The 23,854-nt window shown below is 36.8% G+C and overlaps 3 protein-coding genes and 1 long non-coding RNA gene across 5 annotated transcripts; all 4 read left to right on the forward strand.

Annotated features, from left to right (window-relative positions):
• The first annotated feature begins 563 nt into the window (after positions 1-563).
• Positions 564-2,280, forward strand: LOC114519141. The gene is made up of 4 exons (XM_028539214.1): positions 564-807; positions 1,320-1,557; positions 1,715-1,882; positions 2,017-2,280. The coding sequence occupies exons 1-4, from the start codon at positions 730-732 to the stop codon at positions 2,235-2,237; spliced, it is 705 nt and encodes a 234-aa protein (XP_028395015.1). The 5' UTR covers positions 564-729; the 3' UTR covers positions 2,238-2,280.
• Positions 2,281-2,358: 78 nt separating this feature from the next.
• On the forward strand, positions 2,359-5,084 carry LOC114519140 (tripartite motif-containing protein 5-like). Of its 2 annotated transcripts, none has more exons than XM_028539213.1 (3): positions 2,359-3,529; positions 4,222-4,422; positions 4,581-5,084. In XM_028539213.1, exons 1-3 carry the CDS (start codon positions 2,953-2,955, stop codon positions 4,730-4,732), a joined length of 930 nt encoding a protein of 309 aa, XP_028395014.1. In that variant the 5' UTR covers positions 2,359-2,952; the 3' UTR covers positions 4,733-5,084. The 2 variants fall into 2 exon arrangements, 1 of the variants encoding a protein (XP_028395014.1); XR_003686549.1 differs by lacking the exon at positions 2,359-3,529 and adding an exon at positions 3,536-4,003.
• Positions 5,085-5,586: 502 nt separating this feature from the next.
• On the forward strand, positions 5,587-19,491 carry LOC114519182. The gene is made up of 24 exons (XM_028539267.1): positions 5,587-5,735; positions 5,850-5,906; positions 10,712-10,802; positions 11,052-11,350; positions 11,870-11,993; positions 12,112-12,168; positions 12,292-12,340; positions 12,481-12,521; positions 12,892-13,016; positions 13,242-13,429; positions 13,775-13,891; positions 14,214-14,368; positions 14,550-14,628; positions 14,780-14,926; positions 15,197-16,074; positions 16,193-16,364; positions 16,603-16,853; positions 17,105-17,181; positions 17,412-17,505; positions 17,641-17,683; positions 17,771-17,840; positions 18,028-18,163; positions 18,502-18,657; positions 18,765-19,491. Exons 2-24 carry the CDS (start codon positions 5,866-5,868, stop codon positions 18,873-18,875), a joined length of 3,501 nt encoding a protein of 1,166 aa, XP_028395068.1. The 5' UTR covers positions 5,587-5,735; positions 5,850-5,865; the 3' UTR covers positions 18,876-19,491.
• Positions 7,035-8,210, forward strand: LOC114519187. Its single transcript, XR_003686553.1, has 3 exons — positions 7,035-7,129; positions 7,348-7,548; positions 7,707-8,210. It is a non-coding gene; the product is annotated as an uncharacterized LOC114519187 (long non-coding RNA).
• Positions 19,492-23,854: the final 4,363 nt, after the last annotated feature.

Here is a 23,854-nt window from a genome sequence, read left to right on the forward strand (position 1 = left end):
TCCTCTTAAGTGGCGTAGGAAATACTCTTTTCCGCACCACCATAGGGCACCCGGCACCGTAAAATTTCGTGCGGATTTTCATGCATGCAATGGCTTGTGCAACCAACAACTTGTATTCCGATATTCTTATCTGGTACACAAACCAGTGCCACTGGTTTAATGCCAGTGGCGTAGCCAGCCAAACCAGTGCCAGTGGCGTAGCCAGCCTGACAATTTAGTCGTGCTATGCAAATTTTATGTTATCATTATCATGTCTTTAGCAATTCATTGTTTTCACAGTCAATGAAAACCAAAATATTAGCATAGCATGACTAAATTGTTGGGCTGGCTACGCCACTGACACAAACACAAGATTACCTCAGATTCACCTCAGATTATTCGTGTTTCAGAAATGTTTGTTAAAAAACCGTAAACCTTCAATTTTGATTGATTTTTTAATTTATTTATTAGTTTCCAAAGAGATTTATTACGAAATTAGGTAATGGGCACTGACGTAATTAATGCACGTTCCAGCACGTTGAAGCATTTAACGTCAAACACAAAAAATCATTTGTCACATGGATTCTTAACACGGAAGTACAATAAGCTACTGACTAAGTGACTATCGTCATATATAAACTCAGAAGGGCTGAGGCTTTAGTCATTACAGGTTAGAAATCTCCACTAAACCATCTCGTACTGAGAAGAAGTGCTTGAAGATAGACAGAAGATCAAGTTATAGAAGAAGAAATGTTTCTATCGTGTTTGCTAATTGTGCTTGCGGTCGCTGAGGCTATGGGCTCTTCGCCTTCGCCTGATACGAGCAAGGTGAGATGTATTTGATTTTATAAGCCTAATTAAGGCAGTTTGGTAGATCTGGGCCAAAGCATTTATTGCACAGTTTATATCATGGAAGTGCAATCTATTAAATCATCCAAAAAAAAGACACAGTATAGGAATAGATAGGCGAACACAATGAGAAGCTCTCTTCACTGTGGTGGAAGCCAGCTAGTCACCATTACGCTCAGTTATACCTGTCGTCCAAAAATCTGTTTGTCAATGCACGTTCAGACTGGGTAACATTAGTCTTATATACGTATTTAACCTCCCAAAAGTGAAAACCGTCATTAATTATAGAAGCCAATGACTCGTAGATCGTTCAACCCCATAGTATCTGTGCGTAAAATCATTATAGAATTGAGTTTTTCATACCGGAACTAGTGAGTCAGTCCAATTCAATTTTCTACTTTCCATACCTATTTTTCTAACATGAAGGCCATGCTTCCATGTTGATCCTCTGACCTAAAGACGACCTAAAGTTTCTATTTTTTACTGCTCAGATTCAAGAATTGGAAAAACAAGTGGCAATTTTGACAAACCTTGTCCATGCCCAATCAAACATAATGAGCAAATTCTCGTGTCAAGAAGGCTCGCATTCAAATCCCGTATCAGAATGCATCTTGAAAGTAGCAGACCAGGCGAAGAAGATTGCAAAACTAGAGAACGAACTGAAGTCCTTACAAAGTATCACAAAGATCCAGGAGAGGGACATTGATCAGTTAAATACGACTAAATTAGGTTTGTGTCTATATATGCTGTTAGCAGACCCACTCATGTCCCATAACTTTATGTATAAGAGCGCCGGGAAAAAAGACTATGAATTCGCTTTCATCAACACAATGATTTCACCGACCAATTTCCGTCTCATCATTTGAGATATCCCTTTTTCTTTTAGATTTATACACAAAGGTTTCCAGTCAAAAAATACAATTAACATCGCTAGATAACAAATACGCTTCCGAAATATCGAATGTTCGCTCTAGCATCCAGAATGTCGACCAGAAAACGAACACGCTCACAAACAGCGTTAATCAACTACAAACAAGGGTCCAACAGGTCGCAGGTATGTTAACCCCTCCTCCCCCCTCCTAAATACTGAGTTGTCTGTATATAAGTTAGCGTACCCGCATGTTAGGTTAAAAACTGTGTGCTTCATACAGCTTAATCTCGTTCCATTTTTTTGAAATTCTAATATAGGTCAGTGGCCATCTGGCAGTTATTGTATCTTGGCAAGTGGGGCGTGCCCAGTGGGCTTTTCGCGCCGTAGCGGTCACATGAGAGCTATCAGTATATATGCTGGGAGTTCTGATTATATAAAACAGGCGACATTTGGGGATAGTAAAATACAATGTCATGGTAGATGTGGACAATATGGCAATTGGATTGGTGAATTGTACATCAATGCATGCTGCAAATGAACATGATTAAAAAGTCCAATAAAATAGTTTTGACGAGTTCACGTTTATCATAAAGGTTATTCATCTAGTGTTGAGAGGGGGCGGGAAAACTGTGTAACACAAATTGTTGGGGAGGGTTGTATTCTTGAGTCTCTATAACCAGAAGTTGATTTCCTGCATTTTCTTGCGGCACTTTGTGATGAATCTACTCTCTGCAGAGCGAGGTTTATTGAGAGAATATCATTATAGTGTCTAATGAACTATTGGTCGCGTCAAATATCTCGGATGATAAACCTCGATGACATCCGTCAGGATGACGAATTTCAAGTTTCAACACCGGTTTTGAAATTCGCCAGGTCCTTTCTTCTCCGTGTAAACAAAAGACCCTTATAACGGAGCCTACGTTTTGATGTTCTAAAACCAGATGTGTGATCGTCGGTTTGCGATGAGGTGTCTCTTGTGAAAACGGAAGCCGGCAGAAAAGAACAGATTTCTTGCCCTTTAGTACGGTATTAGATATTTGACACATGCAATAAATACATATCCTTTATTGCAGTCTACCCAGATTGTTGACTTGTACAAAACCAAAACAACCTGTTTGCTGTGCGAATCACGATGCACAAACATACAGCATCTACCAACCACCTGTTGTAATCGGACGCTCCTATATATTTCTGCACTTATTTCTATAACATTGCAATGGAATATTATGCAACATATAATGTAGACTTTTAAAATGAGTCGTTCAGTCTGTTTGGAATATTGTAATGGCTCGGTAGCCACACTATATTGTCCACAATGTTCAGCCGTTTACTGCACTGATTGTTTTCACCGTGAACATGATGGAAACAAGCGTAAAGAAGGACATCAACCTGTTAAAAAAATTCCAGAGCTTTGCAAGAAACATGGCCATTCTTTGGAGTTTTACGATCTTACCCAACAAACCATCGTATGCCTGCTGTGTGTAAAAGAAGACTTTCCGACGAACCGTTACGATTTGTTGGAAAACGTCGTTGACACGCGTCATAAAAGCCGTCTTCGAAAATGCATCGACAAAGCTCGGGAAAAGATGGCTTCCTATCACGAAGAGGTTTTAAAAAGCTACGAAGAGGAGAAAGAAGCTTTTATGTCAACAGTACAGATTTGTAAATTGGAAATAACGGCTCATTTTGATGCCCTAAGAGAAGCCCTGGCTAAACGAGAGCAGGAAATGATTCGCCATCTTGACGTGACAAGTAAGCTGTTTGTGGTCAATTCACCATATCATCAAGTGAAGGAGAGGTGTATCAAGTTGCAATCTGCCATTGAAGAAGGTAACTGTTTTTAGATAACATCGTTACAGTTTCCGACTACAGTTTTGTGCATCTTAGTTCATCAAAAATGCTTCATATAGACCTTTTGGCTCACTTGCACTTCGAGTATATTATTTGGTATTGGAAGGGCAAGTTAACATAACAAACATTTTGAAAAATACAGAAAAATTGCATGTTTGAATGGGGAGGAAACGTAGCTTCCACACATATGAAGCTTTACTGTTCGCTAAAACATTTCCTTTTGTGAGGCAAGTAAGCATCAGAAGGACAACTCTTAGGGATTATGACGTCAGTGCGATGCGTCTCGAAGTGAACACGTTGCTTGGTACGAAATTTTCTTGACAAGAAATTTTGCTACGTGTCATAAAACACATACACCGTTAACTATTTCAATGTGGTAGTCAGAAATAAATTTACAGTTAGATTTTGAAATTCTCAAAAGCATAGAAGTATTCCTGACTTAAAAAACTACAGGTAAAAGTGTCCGAAATTATATACTTAAGCAATTTTTATAGCGATACGTAAAATAAAAAAAATAGGAATCAGAAATTGTGTTGTAGCAAAGTTGACTTGTCAGTGAAATAAAATCTTTGAAAGCTTTGGTCTAGACTGACGACAGGAATCGATGCGACTCTTACTGATCCTCATTTTCATTTTACAAACGAACTTTGTTTTACGATTTTTCCATGCAGGTGAACAGCTGTTAAATGACGAGCCAGAGAAGGTAGCACGTGAACAACCCAACTACATGGCTCGCATTCAAAGTGCTACAAAATCACTGATAAAAAACCCGGAAGAACTGAATCTGCCAACAGTTAGTGTAGAGTTTGACAATTCCTTGTCATCTCTTATTCCAAAACATGGAGAATTATTGGAAGGCGAAAATGGACTCGGTGAGTTGAAACTGATCTTTCAAATGCACCCTCCACCGCAATTTATCAATTTCGAGCAACAAGGGAAATAACTTTCCTATATTGATGACTTGGATTATGTAGATCTCACCTCAGGTATTGAGATCAATATGTTATGAGGAACATTTTTATTTTTCTAGACGATTGCTGTTGTTGTTTCTGTTGCTGTTGGTTGCGAGACAAAATGGGATTAAGTGGAAACTACCAGGACCAGAAAACCAAAGCTTACGATGAGAAAGCAGTAAAACCATATTCAGCGCTTTATAAATTTCTTTACTTTTCGCTTAAATAATACTACTGAATGCGTCGAGGTTTTACAATGAGTGAACTTTTATAAACCGTTCAGTGCTCGAATTATTTTGGCACGTAGCTACGTATACACAGCAATCGATAGAAATCTAGACTATTGAAAAATATCTCTTATCTGTTCAGGGTTTGAAGGCCTTTGGCCTGAAGTAGTGGAAGGTGTAAACGCTTGATGTGTATTCTTGTGCCCATTTGGTTGTTATAGTGACTTTATTTAGATGCAAATCTAACGCTACGTCATCACGGCACAAACCACTAAATTTTAATGTGGAATTAAAATAAAACATCGGACAGTTGAATATTTAATTGTAACATGAACCGTTGAAATAAAACCGAAAGACAATAGCATATGTGATATATCCTTTTAAATGTTGATCTGATAAGATGGAAATGTTATATGAGCATTGCCATCCGCAGTACTAGTACTAGTACTGTCTAGTTTTGTTGCTGTTTTCGGAGCATTTATCGACAATTTAAATCTCTTTATCCCGCACGCAACGAAGCTCTCTCGACCCCCAGTGCGACAGCTTTCATGTAGACATTCAGTCATAGGACTGATTTGATACAATGAAATAGAATTTGATTGAAGCATGAAGCTCTTGCACATAACATATAGCCATGTTTGCCAATATTTTGTGGCTAAGCTCTCAAACTAGAAATCGAAAAAAAAATTTCGGCAGCAGCGCGTGCCTCCAGGTCCTTCAAGCTGGTGGCACCACTTGGCGGGAAATATTTGTCGGGCGAAATCGGGCGAAATGTAAAATGTCTTATCCTGCGCGTGCGTATCGCTGTGAGTCACTGCCTGGATGTAATGCGGGCGTCAGTGTTGTCATGCTCGCTTGTATCATGGCGACAAGAAATGGATTTATTTATGCTTTGCATTTCATTAAAGAAACAAGAGCAAGTTTTTATCGCCAAGAAACACATATGAATGTAATCAAACGCGAGACTCAATAATCCTTTAATTCGAAACCGTTGAGTTTTCTAAGGTAGGTCAATGGAAACACTTAAGAAATAATGTTTTAAAACATATCTCCAGCCATTTTTGTCTTCAAATGTTGGAAAATTGTACCTTATTTTGATGTTATTCTGTCTTCCTTTAGGTAATCGTTGGACTTGATGGGTTCTCAATCCGTAACAAAGGCTGTAGCAAAGAAATTGTGAGTATTTTTTGACATTTGGTAAATTATAAGATTTATTTCATTCCAAGAGAATATTCTTTGGCGTGTGTGGCTCCATGCAGGCCCAAAAATTTGACATTTTGTCCTGTTTTCTTTTTCCTAATTTAACTATTAACAGAATCAGCAGGCTAAGTTTGGAATAATTCTAATGCTTTGTATCATTACTGATGCCACTCTGTAAAGGGGCAAATGTCAGACAATATATTGCTTAATATATTACAATAAATTATAAGTTGCATTTTTGGATTCTTGTTGAAATTTAGTCCAAATATTTTTGATAACTAAAACCATGATATTGCATCCATGTTTAATTTTTTTGACACTTTTCAGCTGGCAAAATAGTGCCCTCCTTTAAGTATATTTACATGTGTATATTTGACTTGATTCAACCTCTTCATGTCTCATTTGTTTATATTGCTGCCATTAAATTTTTCTTGTTATACCAATGGCAGCAGGAAACCTCTGACAAGGTTAACTGATAATTATGAGCTGCCAGACAGTTTGTCTCCAACCTGTTTTAAGACATCAACAAATAGGCATTGCTAATATTAATATATTATTCTTACATGGCATAATATTTAGCTGTATATATATCTTCTCCACTGATAAATACTCTGAAGGGTTTTGATGTTTCTCTTTATCTCAAAAGCAGATTTTAATCTAAAATGGTGCCTATGATTATTGATATATTTAACCTTTGATATATACAAGTATTTTCAAGCTGGGAAACTTCATCTTATTTTTGAGATATTTTAATTAAATATCTGGTTAAATATCTTAGCTGCAGACTTGCAGCTGCAAATGATTTGGCTTATTAACAAAATGCAAAAAGTATATTAAGACTTTTGTTGAATTTTATTTGTTGAATTTTCAAAAGCCTGCAGTATGTTGTCGTAACAAGTTATGTCTCACTCATAAGTGCCAGCTTAAATTAGCATATCTACTGGGTTTTGCAGGCCATACTTAGTGGAAATTATATTCAGCCAATACAAAACTTGATGTTAATTATTTAGTTATATCAGCTGGCAAAACATGTTCATTTTAAACGTTTTGAGACAATATTGTGTAAATTTTAAAATTTGCTACGTGTCATAAAACACATACACCGTTAACTATTTCAATGTGGTAGTCAGAAATAAATTTACAGTTAGATTTTGAAATTCTCAAAAGCATAGAAGTATTCCTGACTTAAAAAACTACAGGTAAAAGTGTCCGAAATTATATACTTAAGCAATTTTTATAGCGATACGTAAAATAAAAAAAATAGGAATCAGAAATTGTGTTGTAGCAAAGTTGACTTGTCAGTGAAATAAAATCTTTGAAAGCTTTGGTCTAGACTGACGACAGGAATCGATGCGACTCTTACTGATCCTCATTTTCATTTTACAAACGAACTTTGTTTTACGATTTTTCCATGTAGGTGAACAGCTGTTAAATGACGAGCCAGAGAAGGTAGCACGTGAACAACCCAACTACATGGCTCGCATTCAAAGTGCTACAAAATCACTGATAAAAAACCCGGAAGAACTGAATCTGCCAACAGTTAGTGTAGAGTTTGACAATTCCTTGTCATCTCTTATTCCAAAACATGGAGAATTATTGGAAGGCGAAAATGGACTCGGTGAGTTGAAACTGATCTTTCAAATGCACCCTCCACCGCAATTTATCAATTTCGAGCAACAAGGGAAATAACTTTCCTATATTGATGACTTGGATTATGTAGATCTCACCTCAGGTATTGAGATCAATATGTTATGAGGAACATTTTTATTTTTCTAGACGATTGCTGTTGTTGTTTCTGTTGCTGTTGGTTGCGAGACAAAATGGGATTAAGTGGAAACTACCAGGACCAGAAAACCAAAGCTTACGATGAGAAAGCAGTAAAACCATATTCAGCGCTTTATAAATTTCTTTACTTTTCGCTTAAATAATACTACTGAATGCGTCGAGGTTTTACAATGAGTGAACTTTTATAAACCGTTCAGTGCTCGAATTATTTTGGCACGTAGCTACGTATACACAGCAATCGATAGAAATCTAGACTATTGAAAAATATCTCTTATCTGTTCAGGGTTTGAAGGCCTTTGGCCTGAAGTAGTGGAAGGTGTAAACGCTTGATGTGTATTCTTGTGCCCATTTGGTTGTTATAGTGACTTTATTTAGATGCAAATCTAACGCTACGTCATCACGGCACAAACCACTAAATTTTAATGTGGAATTAAAATAAAACATCGGACAGTTGAATATTTAATTGTAACATGAACCGTTGAAATAAAACCGAAAGACAATAGCATATGTGATATATCCTTTTAAATGTTGATCTGATAAGATGGAAATGTTATATGAGCATTGCCATCCGCAGTACTAGTACTAGTACTGTCTAGTTTTGTTGCTGTTTTCGGAGCATTTATCGACAATTTAAATCTCTTTATCCCGCACGCAACGAAGCTCTCTCGACCCCCAGTGCGACAGCTTTCATGTAGACATTCAGTCATAGGACTGATTTGATACAATGAAATAGAATTTGATTGAAGCATGAAGCTCTTGCACATAACATATAGCCATGTTTGCCAATATTTTGTGGCTAAGCTCTCAAACTAGAAATCGAAAAAAAAATTTCGGCAGCAGCGCGTGCCTCCAGGTCCTTCAAGCTGGTGGCACCACTTGGCGGGAAATATTTGTCGGGCGAAATCGGGCGAAATGTAAAATGTCTTATCCTGCGCGTGCGTATCGCTGTGAGTCACTGCCTGGATGTAATGCGGGCGTCAGTGTCAGCGTTTCCACTTGCATGGATTTTTCCATGCAAAAGGAATTTTAGCCCTTTGTAAGGAAAAATGCAAGGAATTGAAAAACACAAGGAATTTGCAAGGAAAAATTATCTTCTCTATGGATATTGCAAGGATACTCATAATATCTTGTAAAATAGTAAAAAAGTAAAGTAACATAAACCGGCTTTTGTAAATATGAGAGGCTTTCGGAACAAAAACATGAATCACAATCCTAATACGCACAATACACGTAACTCTAACTTGGTCTTACTGATTATTCCCGTGTTTTCCCGTGTGCAAATTGTGCATATAGTTCAATATAGTTCAGTGTGTTCGGGGGTCGGTCAAAGTCCACTCACTTTCGCTGCCCACTTCACTGACACTGTAAGTACAAACGATTTTAAATTTTAATCATGTCATAAATATGGATGATTCCGATTCGTAAAAAGTGTAGTAAAAAAGCGAAAAATGCGCAATAATTTTTATCTGTGCCTGCAAGGAATTTCTGCAGAAAAAAAGGAATTTTAGGGATCAAAAGAAGGATTTTTTAAATTTGGATGTGGAAACATTGGTCAGTGTTGTCATGCTCGCTTGTATCATGGCGACAAGAAATGGATTTATTTATGCTTTGCATTTCATTAAAGAAACAAGAGCAAGTTTTTATCGCCAAGAAACACATATGAATGTAATCAAACGCGAGACTCAATAATCCTTTAATTCGAAACCGTTGAGTTTTCTAAGGTAGGTCAATGGAAACACTTAAGAAATAATGTTTTAAAACATATCTCCAGCCATTTTTGTCTTCAAATGTTGGAAAATTGTACCTTATTTTGATGTTATTCTGTCTTCCTTTAGGTAATCGTTGGACTTGATGGGTTCTCAATCCGTAACAAAGGCTGTAGCAAAGAAATTGTGAGTATTTTTTGACATTTGGTAAATTATAAGATTTATTTCATTCCAAGAGAATATTCTTTGGCGTGTGTGGCTCCATGCAGGCCCAAAAATTTGACATTTTGTCCTGTTTTCTTTTTCCTAATTTAACTATTAACAGAATCAGCAGGCTAAGTTTGGAATAATTCTAATGCTTTGTATCATTACTGATGCCACTCTGTAAAGGGGCAAATGTCAGACAATATATTGCTTAATATATTACAATAAATTATAAGTTGCATTTTTGGATTCTTGTTGAAATTTAGTCCAAATATTTTTGATAACTAAAACCATGATATTGCATCCATGTTTAATTTTTTTGACACTTTTCAGCTGGCAAAATAGTGCCCTCCTTTAAGTATATTTACATGTGTATATTTGACTTGATTCAACCTCTTCATGTCTCATTTGTTTATATTGCTGCCATTAAATTTTTCTTGTTATACCAATGGCAGCAGGAAACCTCTGACAAGGTTAACTGATAATTATGAGCTGCCAGACAGTTTGTCTCCAACCTGTTTTAAGACATCAACAAATAGGCATTGCTAATATTAATATATTATTCTTACATGGCATAATATTTAGCTGTATATATATCTTCTCCACTGATAAATACTCTGAAGGGTTTTGATGTTTCTCTTTATCTCAAAAGCAGATTTTAATCTAAAATGGTGCCTATGATTATTGATATATTTAACCTTTGATATATACAAGTATTTTCAAGCTGGGAAACTTCATCTTATTTTTGAGATATTTTAATTAAATATCTGGTTAAATATCTTAGCTGCAGACTTGCAGCTGCAAATGATTTGGCTTATTAACAAAATGCAAAAAGTATATTAAGACTTTTGTTGAATTTTATTTGTTGAATTTTCAAAAGCCTGCAGTATGTTGTCGTAACAAGTTATGTCTCACTCATAAGTGCCAGCTTAAATTAGCATATCTACTGGGTTTTGCAGGCCATACTTAGTGGAAATTATATTCAGCCAATACAAAACTTGATGTTAATTATTTAGTTATATCAGCTGGCAAAACATGTTCATTTTAAACGTTTTGAGACAATATTGTGTAAATTTTAAAATTTAGGAAGTATTATGTTGATATAAAAAGGAGAGAAGATGCATTTGATCTTACTGGACCATATTTACCCCCACAGGAACCAATGCCACATAGACCTGTAAGTATTTTAATATCCATGCAGTAATTACAAATCCTCTTTCAGTTCTTTTACTAATCAATATGATTACAGTACACAGATGGTCAATGTAATACACAATATTTGGAGTTAGGGCAAGATCAACATCCCTTTTGGTGCAGACTGTGCAATCTATGTTAGCATTTGTGACATTGCAGATTTGTCTTTGTATTGGTTGACAGTTCTCTTTTCAGCAAAGCTGTATATTTACTTAATCTCTATTTCCCTCAGGGTCCCACACTAGCATATGATGGTATTCATGATCGGAGTCTAAAACATTATTTCCGAGATCCGGAAGTCAAACAAAAAGTTGGTAAAATGACCACGTCCTCGGGAAAGGCCTACCGCGAGAATGAAATACGACAAATCCTGGATGTTGAAATGTCCAAACGAAATTATAAGTTAACCTCTGACCCGGAGTCGCCATATCTCAGCGGTGTGAGGAAACAAAGTGCGCCAGTTAGACGTAGACCTCGAGCTCTGATTAGTGTTGATGAATATTTAAAAACAAAAAAGGGATCAAAGCAAAGGTACATAGAGTAAAATCAACTTCGTTTTAAGGGGAGAAGAGACTGGGAGAAACTGCATGGTCATGTTCAAGGCTGAGAAGTTTCCACTCTCTGAATTACTCCATACTCTGTGCCACTGTTTTCCCCTCTTTTTGTGTAATTTATCATATCAAGAAGATGATGCGAAAAAATGACTTTGATAAAGATGGCTTGTGTATTTTGTTCCCAGTAAAATTGCATATAGCCACTTACACCACTCAGAGTGTAATTCTATAACAGATTTAGCCAGTCATCATATAACGAGTTCGATATTTTCTTCACAAACGCTGGAAACCACAGGCTGTTATTGTGAGATTCGTTCACCAGTACATACGCTGGAGATGTACATACAGTACATTAAGAACTGCTTGAACGAAAAAAAAGTTTCCATTTTGTAATACTAATTGATATGGATATTGGATATCAGAAAGCCAAACTCCTTGTTTTGTGGCTAAGTTAGGATGTAGGCAGTGCTGATATCCTGTGTATGTTCTTTACCAGGAAAGTGAAGCCTGATAGTATCGGTAAACCTCGGAAAGCTGTTAGAAGATCACCACCTCATTTTGTCAGCAAGAACGAACATGAACGTCTGGTGAACATGGCTGCACGATTGATCGCAGCTACTGTAAGTTCTCGACGATTTTCATGCATAAATCATGTGTTTACAATCTATCCGAAGTATTTGTTATCAATATGCTTACAGCTGCGTCCTAACATACTGGCTGCCACTTTTTTTCTTAAAGGAAACTTCTGCGTTGCCAGGCAACCGATACTCACGAACAGCGGGCGAAACATCAACGGTAAAAAATCACTTGTTTTAGCACTGATCTCTCTAAGATTGAATGACTTGGATGTGAAACGTTGATATGTAAAACTGTCTCGAGATTAAACCTGAAACGAAGTTATTTGATATTTTTCTCCAGTGTGATAGTTCTCAAATAGACCTGCAAAGTTATACTGGCGAAAGCTCAGGTACGCCCCTCTAAAAGGGTGTATGCACTTTGGTGGTACATGCACACCTTTCTCAACTTTAGAGTGTATGCGCTGTTTTTTATTCACTTGCTTAGTTTTGAAAAAAATGACAATAATTAGTATTTGGATGTATTTTTTAGACACAGAAATTAGTGCAAGAAGACATCCAAGACCACCTTCTGTAAGAACTATATGTAGATACAAGATGATAATTACATGATGAAATATGCACATTATATCGCTCAAGGGTGTCTTATAGCCATGCTCTGAGTCAAGTGTATGCTGTAGTCGTGTATCACTCGTTGAAAGATTTGACCATTTGATTCTCATTTTCCTGTTAACTTAAACTATGATACTTAACTACTGAACAAGGCTGATACAGGCATTCTCGTTCCCAAAAGGCACACGCTGAGTACGCGAAAAACTTTGGAACGAGGGTGGGAATACGGGATATATGTGTGACCAAGGATCACGCTGGAGGAATTCACATTTACTCATCGTTAAAATCATAACATTTAGTAACCTTAGTTTTCACTCTACCGTGTTTCTAGCGAGCCGGTCATCCCCTGACCAGATGGACACCTCCAAGAGCTTCCTCTGCTGACGCAGGCGTACATAAGAAAACGTCTTCAAAGTCTTCAAACAATTCTGTTCAATCTGACACAAGTGATTATCGGTAAGTTGATAAAAACTTTCTGTGAGTGTACGCAATTGTATTAAAAACCCAGCACAGTACAGTTCATTATGTCTGGGTTGAACGTAAAACTAGTTATATTCAGGGTTAGAGTTAGGGTTAGGGTCGCTACGTATAGAACAGTCGTTTATGGCGTATTTTTGCAGTGAAGCTGTCAAAATTACTTTATTCGTAGTTATCGATCATTAATCATCTTTTTATACCCAGAAACCTGCAAGTTAGCCATCGCAAGGGTTCTAAGAAGAAGGAATCTGTCTCGCCCTACCAACAAGGACCGGCCAAAGATGGAAAATCAGTTCGCAAGAAGCCACTAGAACCGAGTCTCCAACATCCGCCTTATCGTCCTCACAGTGCCCGTTATGGTAAAACGTCAAAAAACAATGGATATATAAATGGTAAGAAAATAAGGTTTGTTTATAAGAGTAAAAAATACAAGCCGCATGATAATTGGCGTTTATCAACGTGACAAATGCATAGAGGGGTTCTGATAGCAAGTTGAGCCACTTATTGTCACCCTTTAGTGGGTGCAGATCCAACCTCGTACCTCGGGTTTTCTCCCCCCCCCCACGAGTAAAGACCCTGGGAACGAGGTTGATGGGAATCCTTAGCGAGAGTTGACGGGGGTTAAGAGGAGCTGTGACTCCGACTGCCCCAAGACAGACTTTTAGAATGTAGTCGGCTATGTTTCGTGTGTGTTATACGATGAGGTTTCTCCGCTCAAACGGGTACTTTCATTTAAGACAAGAAGATGGTGAACTCGTACATGGCAAGCTCTGAAGATGAACGCAATATGGCGAATAATGACCAGAGATTATTTTACAAAAGATCTCCAAAGCTAAACGGTGTACGAATTCGCAGTAAGTTCTGTCGAATACTTACAGCACGTCAGCTTTTGCTAAATTACGTTTTTTAAATCAGTCGATTGTTTTCACAACCCAACGTTTCGATAGTCCCCCCCGTCCAATATCCACCTTACCTTAAACAAAGCTTCCTCTTGAGGTAGCACGTCGTCTACTGTACCTTCAAGGTGCATGTATTTTTTGGCTTTTTTCTTGCATATATTCTTCTCATTATCAACTTTTGTATCAGCCTGAATACTTCAAATGCAGGCACATTGAAAAAGTATTTAAATGCCCTCTTTTATAGTGTACTTACTCCTTTTCTTACACTATCATGTAGCCTTGACATATGAGGTTTATATTGTGACTGGGGATTGTCGGGGAGCTGGTACCGAGGCGGATATAAAATTGACCTTATTTGGAGAACACGGCTCTTCCGGTGAACGACCGCTGCTCAAATCAATGAATCATCCACGCAGGTTTTGCAGAGGACAGGTGAATATTTCACAATCTATAATCCACAAACAATTGGCCACTGTTAATGATATGAAACCGCCCAGTTCTTAGATAAATCTTGATGTTGCTGAAGAACCACTTTTTAACATTTTCCACGTCCTTTAATCATAATCTTTAATAATTGCACATCTGTCACATCGTAAATTTCTTCATTTTGTAGGTTGATATTTTCCCCATCGATTCTTTGTACTTGGGAGAACTACATAACATTCGGATTGGGCATACCAAGACATCGCCAGGTGAGACATTGTCAGGCTTTAATTTTTAAAATGTCAAAGAATCTCCATAGATTTTAAAAAAGTTTGGAAAACAATTAATGGTCAGAGAAATAATGTAAATGTTCATTTGCGACTCCTATTAACAGCATATTTATCTACACGATATTTTAAGAGCATGGTTGGTTCCTTGAAAAGATTTACATCAGCGAGGGCAAAAAGGAGAATCGTGTCTTTGAATTCTCATGTCAAAGATGGTTCTCTGCACAAAAAGACGACGGGCAAATTGTGCGCGACGTTTCTGTCTCAGAACTTATCTCAGGTTTGTATAATATTTACTGTTCTCAGGTGTTGTTTTGGGATGATGCCCCTAGGAATCTAACTCAAAGTAAACACGTTCAACACTTTTTAAACGTAAAGATGTTAGTTGTGGAAAATACAACGTCACCCCCCTCCCTCTGAAAGAGTAAAATTTGCGCCCCTGTACCAAAGTTATTCAGGGCTATCATCAACCAAAGTTAAAGAGTTAGCTAGAGAGTCTAGATTCATGATTCTATTTCTATGATTTAATTCACTTTTCTTTCCTCTGCAGAACCAGAACTAAATAACAAGATAGACGAATACACAAGCCAAGCACTGGGCTCATCAGATGATGAATCCGATGCTAGCTACTCGTCGGAATCCAGCGATGACAAAAAGCAACGTTATTCGTCAGATAGAGATAGTCAAACTTCAGAAAACAATCGAAAAGGAAGCCCCAAGGCCTCTCAAAAGGAAAGAACTGGAAAACACCATGAAACACGCAAGAAAACGGTTTCGTTTGAAGGAGAAAACACAAAGAAAGAACACGACTCGGATGATCACGATGACGTAACGAAGAACTCCGAAGATGAGTATGCAAGTAGTTTAGAAAAATCTGATTACAGCAGCTCAGATACAGAGGATGAGAATGCAGGTAAAAGATCCGGGAGTGAAAAATCTCCCAGTGAAGTTTCTGATGACGAAGAAAGGAAAAAAAATTCTGAAGTAAAAAATTCGGAGGGCATAAACTCAGACGATAAAAATTCGAAGGGTAAGAGTTCCGAGGAGAAAGGTTCCGATAGGCAATCAGAGGAAAAGATTTTCATTGATAAGAATTCTAAAAAAGAAAACGTTTTGAAGAAAGATTCAGAGCGTAAAAGCTCGAAGGAAGAGAGTTCCGAGAAAAGGAAAGAAGAAGATTTTTGGTCGGCTGGTTCAGATAAATGTGAACCAATCCACTATGACTTGGGTGTGAAGGATGAGGAAACCCGAGAAAAAGATGATTCAGATCACTCCAGTTCGCCAGAGAGTTCACCTAACTCATCTTTAACAAGCTTGAAACATGACAAGGTGGAGGATGGAAAAGAGTCGGCAAAAGAAAAAAGAGTTGATAATGAAACCGATAGTAAGGACGAACAAGAGAGTGCTGATAAACAAAGTAACCAAGAGGTAGATATATACAATACACTTATCTAGCCTCGCAATCTTTAATTAAATGAAGACTTTTAATGTATTGTAAATATTGAGTTATATCATCAACTGTTTTCTGGTTTTCTTTGTTATGCAGAGCGTGAAAACTGATGTTAAATCAGATGAAGAGTCGAATAAAGATTACATGGCAGGATTTCTTGCTGGCGTAAGAGCAACTGAACACGAAAAAGAAATGCACAAAGAAGATGAACAGGCCAGCGATAATTATGAAGATGATGAAGATGATGAAGAATATATTATGAGAAAAGGTAAAGACTATCTCAAAGACTATTTCACCATGAATGTTTACGGTGTTACCAGCATTAATATCAAATTTGAGAGAGGTTTAATCCAGGTAAAACTGATGGTAATCTTGCAGCAATTCAACAAACCATCATCCAAAAGATAGGGCTAGCCGGCTCTCGTACAACCGGCCCCTGACCAGTAACTATTTTATCATGCATTAACTATAAAGTTCGTGTTACTCATTACTCCTCCATTTCATAGGTCCATCACTTCATGTCGCGGTGTCAACTGGGGATACTGACAGGGTACATGAACTGATTCAACACAACCCATCTCTGAAAGACCAAACCGACGAAAAGGGTTGGATTCCACTTCATGTCGGTTGTGCGTCTGGGCAGCTGGAGTGCGTAAAACTTATTGCCGTCAGTGGAGGAAACTTAGAGCAAGAGACACCAACTGGATATACCAGCATGCATCTCGCTGCTATGAATGGCCACGTGAATTGTATGATGGTGAGTGATCACGTCATTACTTTTATTGCCATTTAATTGTTCCTTAAAAAATTATGCCCTGTAATGTTGCTCGTGTTGTTGTTTGAATCAGTATACCATCTGCCTATTTTACTACAGAAATCGACTCTTCTAAGGCCATTAACCCTGCAATTTTTACTGCAATGTTTTGGCTATCAATAATGGTTGCTTATTCTCATCCAATAAAAGGAAAAATACGCATGTAGCAAAAGTGATTTTCTTTCACCATTTAGGTTTTATTTGCACTGGGTGCTGAAATCAGTTGTCGCACTATTGATGAGTACACACCTCTACACCTCGCTGCTATGAGGTAAACTATGTCGTATACAAACTTCACTTACCTATATGTATCTAGACTTGCTACAACTTGGTCGCTCAAACTCTCGTGTGGTTTTAAGGAGTCGACTTGTAGCAAGTCTACTATGTATCATACAGCTTAGACAATTACATACAGTTGTGACATCAGTTGCACAACCGGCAAATAAAAATACCAATCGACTTGTAATCACTAGTGACTTGATAAAAATGTACTATTTCTAGTGGACACGTGGAATGTGTGAAGTGGTTGCTCGCTAATCGAGCTAGACACGACGTGAAAGATGTGAATGATCGAACTCCAGGCGATATTGCTGAGGTTTGCATTTGATGAAGTTGTGAATTATTGTACTGTGTCATTTTCTAAATTATGTCGTTAATTTAATTGTACAGTTTGGTGTAAAATTAATCAGCATAGTTTACGTGATAATTGTAAATCCTTTTTTTTACATAGGAATACTGCTATGAAGATGTTGCCAAGTTATTAAAGTCCTTCAGTAAGTCACGCATTTAACTGCACATTCTGTATGAAATTTGTCTGGAAGTTTAAGTGTCTCAATATAATTTTGTTTATTCACCGATAGAAAAAGAACTGACTCGTACAGACAGTACTTTATCTCATCTTTTGACTTATGAAGGAAAAAGACGAAAAAGGTAAGATTTCTCTTTAGTTCTTGAACTGTAGAAGTGGAACGATGCTTAGTTTTTGATGTTAGTTTGCGCAGAATTAGCTACTACTTTTCGACGCAACCATTCAGAATTGTTTGAAAGAAGACAGGATTTAGGGATTTTATTTCTGAGGATATTACACCTGATGCACACATTCTCATTTCTTATACAGTACCGAATCTGTAACGAGTGAAACTGTTGATTCTTCAAAAAAAGTGACAGATAATGATGAAGAGGTATTAGAAAATGATCAGGAAAATTGGGTCAGTGACAATGATGATGATGATAATGATGATGATGATGTTCAGGTATGTCGAGAGGTATCCATGGATATGTTTTCATGTACTATATAGGTACATACATGTACACCCCCTGCCTCATGCACACTCGTATTCTTTTGTGTAGCATTATACCCAATGTGATATCTTCCATATAGACAAAATAAGTCGTACTGATATCATACTGATAGTTACATAAATTATCGTACTGATAGTTACATATCATACTAATAGTTTTAATGCGCTGGCAAAATCATTTAGCGCCCTCGCCATTTACTGTTTGAATTGGCGTTTCTGAGCTGGATAAATTAAGGGCCTTCTCGTAGGGGGGTTTTTTAAAGAAGGCTTATATGTGTCAAACCATTCAGGACAAAGAAGCCTCGTCCACTTCTGCACAGCGGCCACCTTCGGGCTTACGACCCGCATCAGGCGGCCGACCCGGTTCAGGCCGGCGCCCGGGATCAGCCCGAAGTGACGATGGTGTTAACGCAATGAATAGAACAGACTCCATAATGACCAAAGAGGTAATCAATTCGTTCACTGCTTTTTGGTGATGGCCGCTTTGATTGACGTTTCTGATTTTTGTGAGATCTGATTATTTCCTCTTCTTGGTTTTCTGTAATCTTCGCAGGAGAAAAAGAAATTATATGAAAAACAACGGAAACAAATGAAGAAAAGAAATTCAAGTTTCCTTGATAGCATACGAATGGATGTCGAAGACGATTTTAATGGAAATTTCTAAGATATATATTTGTACATAGAAAACCACACATTCACACGAATACATGATTCATTTTATGATCACAACACAATATGAAGACGATTTGAATAGCAATTCCCCGAGAATTACATCCAACATGTAAAATTTAGTAAGGTTTTGTTGCACAAGCAACCAGTTTCAATATTTTAATCAATCGTTTTCGCTTCTATAGTTTAAGTAAAAAATGCAAAGCATAGTTAAATTTAGCTATGTCGACTATGCGTTCATTTTATCTGCCAATAAAGAGCTCTGGAAAAAATTAATCAATTCCTATGATTTACTTTTAATCATAAAGCACTCCCAAATTTACCCTAGCTGTACATAAAACAATTTACTAAGTCTCCTATCTTTTTGATATAACTGCTTTGAAAGATCTTTTTGATATAGCTGCTTTGAAAGATCTTTTTTATATAGCTGAACGTGCGAGAATTCAACGACCGCCTCATTTTATGTGCATTACGTGATCTGACCCAACATCGATTATACCAAAGAATTTGCTTTCATAAATTCTTGCTATCATGGATTCTGTCCCCTTGAATGTGGTGTCATTTCAATCAAATTTGCTTTCCTTAGCCAAACATGTTTTAAAACCATTAATTATTAACATTGTGTGCATGTCAGGTAAAATTTTAGCCGGTAAATAAATATAGTTGGCCCGAGGCATGCACGATGCTCAAAGTTTATATATAATAAAATACCTTTTGAATATTTAATGATAATTTATAACTTCTTTTACTCGAAATAATATTAATACATTTCGTGCAACAAGCCGTTTTTTAGATGAACAAGACGCCTGCTCAGGCGTTCACTCGGGCTACAGTTATTTCGCTTGAGCTTGTAACGCCTAATTTTTGATGTTATGGCATGTTCGTGACACCCGCGTGAGAAACGATCTCGATTCGTTCGAAGACTTCGTGCCGCCCGCGCGTGATTTTCGTAAAGTGGCGACGCAAAAGGAAAAACCGAGTAATAAGAATTTAACAAAGCTGAAAAAACATTAAAATTTCAAAACCTCACAACTCGGGTTCTTTAGATGTATATTATTTATATTTAACTGAGATAAAAAAAAACCCAACCTCAAATGCATGCTGTAAGGAATACCGACAATGAAATGAAAGAAAAATCTAATTTTAGAATCGAAAGATGCAATTGTATTTAGAAAATATTTTGATCTATCACACTGAAATTATTTCATACCTGAACAAACATTTTGTCCTATTGAACTTAGTTTTAGTTTTAATTAGGATGCTTTTAACTTTAAAGTTCTCGTCAAGAATTCTCCAATTTTTACATGAAGTTTCTTTTAAAAGATATATTTTTATTAGGGAATTACGCAGAATGCCCCCAAAGTTCGCCATGTATTCGAAACCAATTTGAACACCCATCTCACAAAAGGCCGCGGAACCGTGCACTTTTTAAAATTTGCTTTATTTAGTGTACCATCAGAATTATGTTCCCTTTTCTCATTCCTTTCAATGTTTCACTCAGCCTTTGGACTACAATGCATAAATATATCCCTGAGATATTTGAATAGTTTTTGGACATGTCAAAATATTTTTCGATACAACTTTTGTTACGACCCCGACAGGCTACCCGAGTTGTAACAAGTTTGCTGACAACCATGATTATCGTTGCACAACACAACATTGTTACAGGAATGACCAGTTACAAGAATTGTCCAGGAACGACTTGAGGATTTTTAGCAATTTAACTCATTTCGTCTTTTTTCGAAACTCCGTGTAAGTTCATGTTTCTAAACACCTAAGGGGGCTTTAGGAAGTATAAGACAAGTGTAAAAAAAACTCGAAACATTACAACGTTGAAATGAAAGCAAGGTACAGCTTTAATTTGCACTACAATTATCTCTACCTTTCGTTGGCCTATAGCGCCGCTCATGATTGGTTAATCTGATAGAGTTCTCGCATATGATTGGTTCACATGTTTCCTCAAAGGTAGCGGTAGTGGGAGTCAAATTTGAACCTCGCTACTGACAGACGACGTTTAATTTGGAGTCAAAGATTATTGCAGAGGTATTAAGGCGAAGATATTATTAAAAAATAAACCGCGAAGAAATTTAATAACTGAATTTGTGTCTGTGGCTGTCGTAATAACAACAACGGCATGCAGCCGTCTGTTTAAGGACCAAATTTTATGCTGCTTTGATTAAAAATTGTCAAATAGGCTTTGGTGTTTTGAAATTACCGTGCCCACGTTCAACGGCTAAACGGCGTTTCCAATATTGTGCAGTAAAAATTCAGACGGATGGCATAAGTGTTAATAAAAGTTGGTTTGATATCACAGCACGAAAACAGTCACAAGAGCTAAGCCTCCCATCAATTCTTATCAAAATTTGAACGATCCTCGTAGAGCGACATCTCACCGAGTCACAGAGTTATCCTGTTTGACCATTTTTTTTAAGTCTTTTCGACAAGGGATTTGATTAATTCTAAATCATTCGTAAAAGGTAAAAATCCCTTCCTGATTTCGATGCAATTAAAACAAACTATTATTTTGATTACGAGACAGTAAGATCCTGTGTACGATATTTAACTGCTTTTCTATCTAATGAAAAATTGCAAAACGTCTATTTGCTGAAATTTGATTAAATAGTTTGAAATTGATTCGAAATGAAATTTATAATACTCATGAATCCTTCTGCAATTAAAGTACTTCTCCTCTAATGTATGTTTTTAAATCAATATATTGCATGCATAGGTATATTTCAACAAATATCTCTGTTTTGTGGAACTGTCAATATATTAATAACAATATGAATGTGCATTCATTCCTAATCCGACATTCTACATACATTAAGAGCGCCTTTCATTTAATAAATGCAAGAACTAGAGAGAATTTCCTATTTACGGTCACATGCACCTATATGGCTATATGCTATAATTGTTAGCCCAAGCACTTCGTGTAACTGCATGACTAGTCTAGTTGTCTCTTGTCTTTGCGTGTTTTGTATATGTAAATCTTTTCTAGAAGGGCTTAATTCAGTCTACTTATACCGCGGATATATATCAAAACTGCAGGCTTCTGAAATTGATTGATTTCATCTGTCAGAATCTGTAACTGAAAAGTGTCCTAGTTTTATCATCCTCACATATACTGCTCCTTGAGTTAATAACTGGTCATCTATGAGACTATGACTATATTCATGCACAGCCAATAACTGCTGAACCTAAATCAATGCTATGTCTATTGTTGAGTCCTCACTTTACGTGCTCGAAAACGCTTATTTAAAGCTTCTCCAATAGAGGACTCCTCTTAAATCCTTATTTAATAATTCGTGTATTAACGTGTATGTAATAGGCCATTGCCTTAGTCTCTCAGCGCGGAAGATTGCAGACTAACATATATTGACTTCGCGAGTTTAAGACGCGCAGTAAATCGAACAACCCAAATTATCCCACGCTTGGTGACCAAGCCTTGAAACCACCTTTTTGGCGTATCTATATTATATCTGATATATAAAATACAATTTACAATATTTCGTGTTGTTAACTTTTGAACGTTGTATTAACACCTTGTGGAAAAAAAGGATAATAGAAAAATTCCGCTCTAGGAAATATTTTTCAGCACGGAAGCTCATAGACGTCTCCAAAAAAAGGGATTTAGGTGATCTGTCATAATTATACGGGGAGGTACTGAATTAATAGTCTTGAAATTTTGCAAGGCGAGCAACAAGATAAAATTTAAGTTTAAAGGTACATGCACCTACACAGTAAAAATATACTTGATGTGTCTTAACTCAAACCATATAAATTATAGCTACTGAATTGTTTTGGTGATTTGTTTGGTCAAAAACATGCGTTAATCATAACTTTTTCAACTACTACCAGATTATTAACTCGTGAAATAGCTACAGCAGCAATTTTCGAAATTTCACTGACAAAAAAATGCCGATTAATGTAAACACAAAAACGTTGACTTAATAGTGAGAATAATAACATTTTGTGCGTGAAGATGATTGCAAATGTCTTCCCGCGAAACAGTCTATTCCAGTTGTCCGCAGATAAAATCTTACGCGCGCAAATATATGTTATATTTTGATAAATGTTAAATAAACAAACCATTTGCGGAATTAGGGAGGGAAGAATATATCTAACACACGGTTCATACAATAACCATGCATAAAATGAACCAAAACCATAAAATGATTCCCATGCATGCATGCATCTTGTAGCGGAGATTTCATGACCTCGTCACCCACTGGCAAATATACGGTAGTTACCATTAGCTGTTTTCAAAAGGGGCGAGATCTACCATACGATATATATACCCACATAACATGCACCAAAATTTGGTGTGATAACAATGAGACAGACATTGCCTTAATGGAGGCAAGACTAGACGCGTGTTTTGCAGTTATAACTGCTATATGTCGCTTCTCTTTCCAGAGCAATTTCCTTCAACCTTCAGTTATGACTGGAGTGTTTTCATATATATTTTGTAAGTTTACACTTGTAATATATTCATACAGTGTGCTTCCGCCAAGTAACAATATAATTAGATTAATTCTTTGGGAATTGCGTATTTTAGGTGTCTGTGAGAAGAACAGTTTGCAAAAAACTTCAGCAACAGTTACGATTCGAGTCATTGGATTGTTGTTTATATAAATACAAATTAAACTACACTTATAAACAATGACAGAAACGATCATTTCGATTTAGAATTGAGGCTCTAAATATGGCCAAAAAAGCTCGCTTCATATCAATTTATTTATATTATAGGATCATATTATAGTGATGAAATATATTTCTACTATTCATCCTACTTCATTTCATCTGCTCTTTCCCTTTTCATTTGCTGTCATTATAATAGATGTTCCCATCACAAAATAAACAATCGTGTCCTTTTAGAATGACAAAGCACATTTTTTATTAAACCCCGTCATTTTTCATGAAAACATATCTGCAAACTTCAAAACAGTCGCACTTCTCATTAATTAGTTGTCT

Source organism: Dendronephthya gigantea, unplaced genomic scaffold, assembly GCF_004324835.1.
Source record: "Dendronephthya gigantea isolate DGI-Jeju-01 unplaced genomic scaffold, DenGig_1.0 000012F, whole genome shotgun sequence".
In the NCBI taxonomy this organism is placed as follows: Eukaryota; Metazoa; Cnidaria; class Anthozoa; order Malacalcyonacea; family Nephtheidae; genus Dendronephthya; species Dendronephthya gigantea.

Bases quoted from the DNA above. Each gene is read 5' to 3' on its own strand.
- LOC114519141 (XM_028539214.1), top strand. From the start codon at position 730: ATGTTTCTATCGTGTTTGCTAATTGTGCTTGCGGTCGCTGAGGCTATG. The intron at 808-1,319 runs GTGAGATGTATT...TTTACTGCTCAG, and splicing joins CTTCGCCTGATACGAGCAAG to ATTCAAGAATTGGAAAAACA. The intron at 1,883-2,016 runs GTATGTTAACCC...ATTCTAATATAG, and splicing joins AAGGGTCCAACAGGTCGCAG to GTCAGTGGCCATCTGGCAGT.
- LOC114519140 (XM_028539213.1), top strand. From the start codon at position 2,953: ATGAGTCGTTCAGTCTGTTTGGAATATTGTAATGGCTCGGTAGCCACA. The intron at 3,530-4,221 runs GTAACTGTTTTT...TTTTCCATGCAG, and splicing joins GCAATCTGCCATTGAAGAAG to GTGAACAGCTGTTAAATGAC. The intron at 4,423-4,580 runs GTGAGTTGAAAC...TTATTTTTCTAG, and splicing joins GGAAGGCGAAAATGGACTCG to ACGATTGCTGTTGTTGTTTC.
- LOC114519182 (XM_028539267.1), top strand. From the start codon at position 5,866: ATGGGTTCTCAATCCGTAACAAAGGCTGTAGCAAAGAAATT. The intron at 13,892-14,213 runs GTAAGTTCTGTC...ACTATCATGTAG, and splicing joins AAACGGTGTACGAATTCGCA to CCTTGACATATGAGGTTTAT. The intron at 16,075-16,192 runs GTAGATATATAC...TTTGTTATGCAG, and splicing joins ATAAACAAAGTAACCAAGAG to AGCGTGAAAACTGATGTTAA.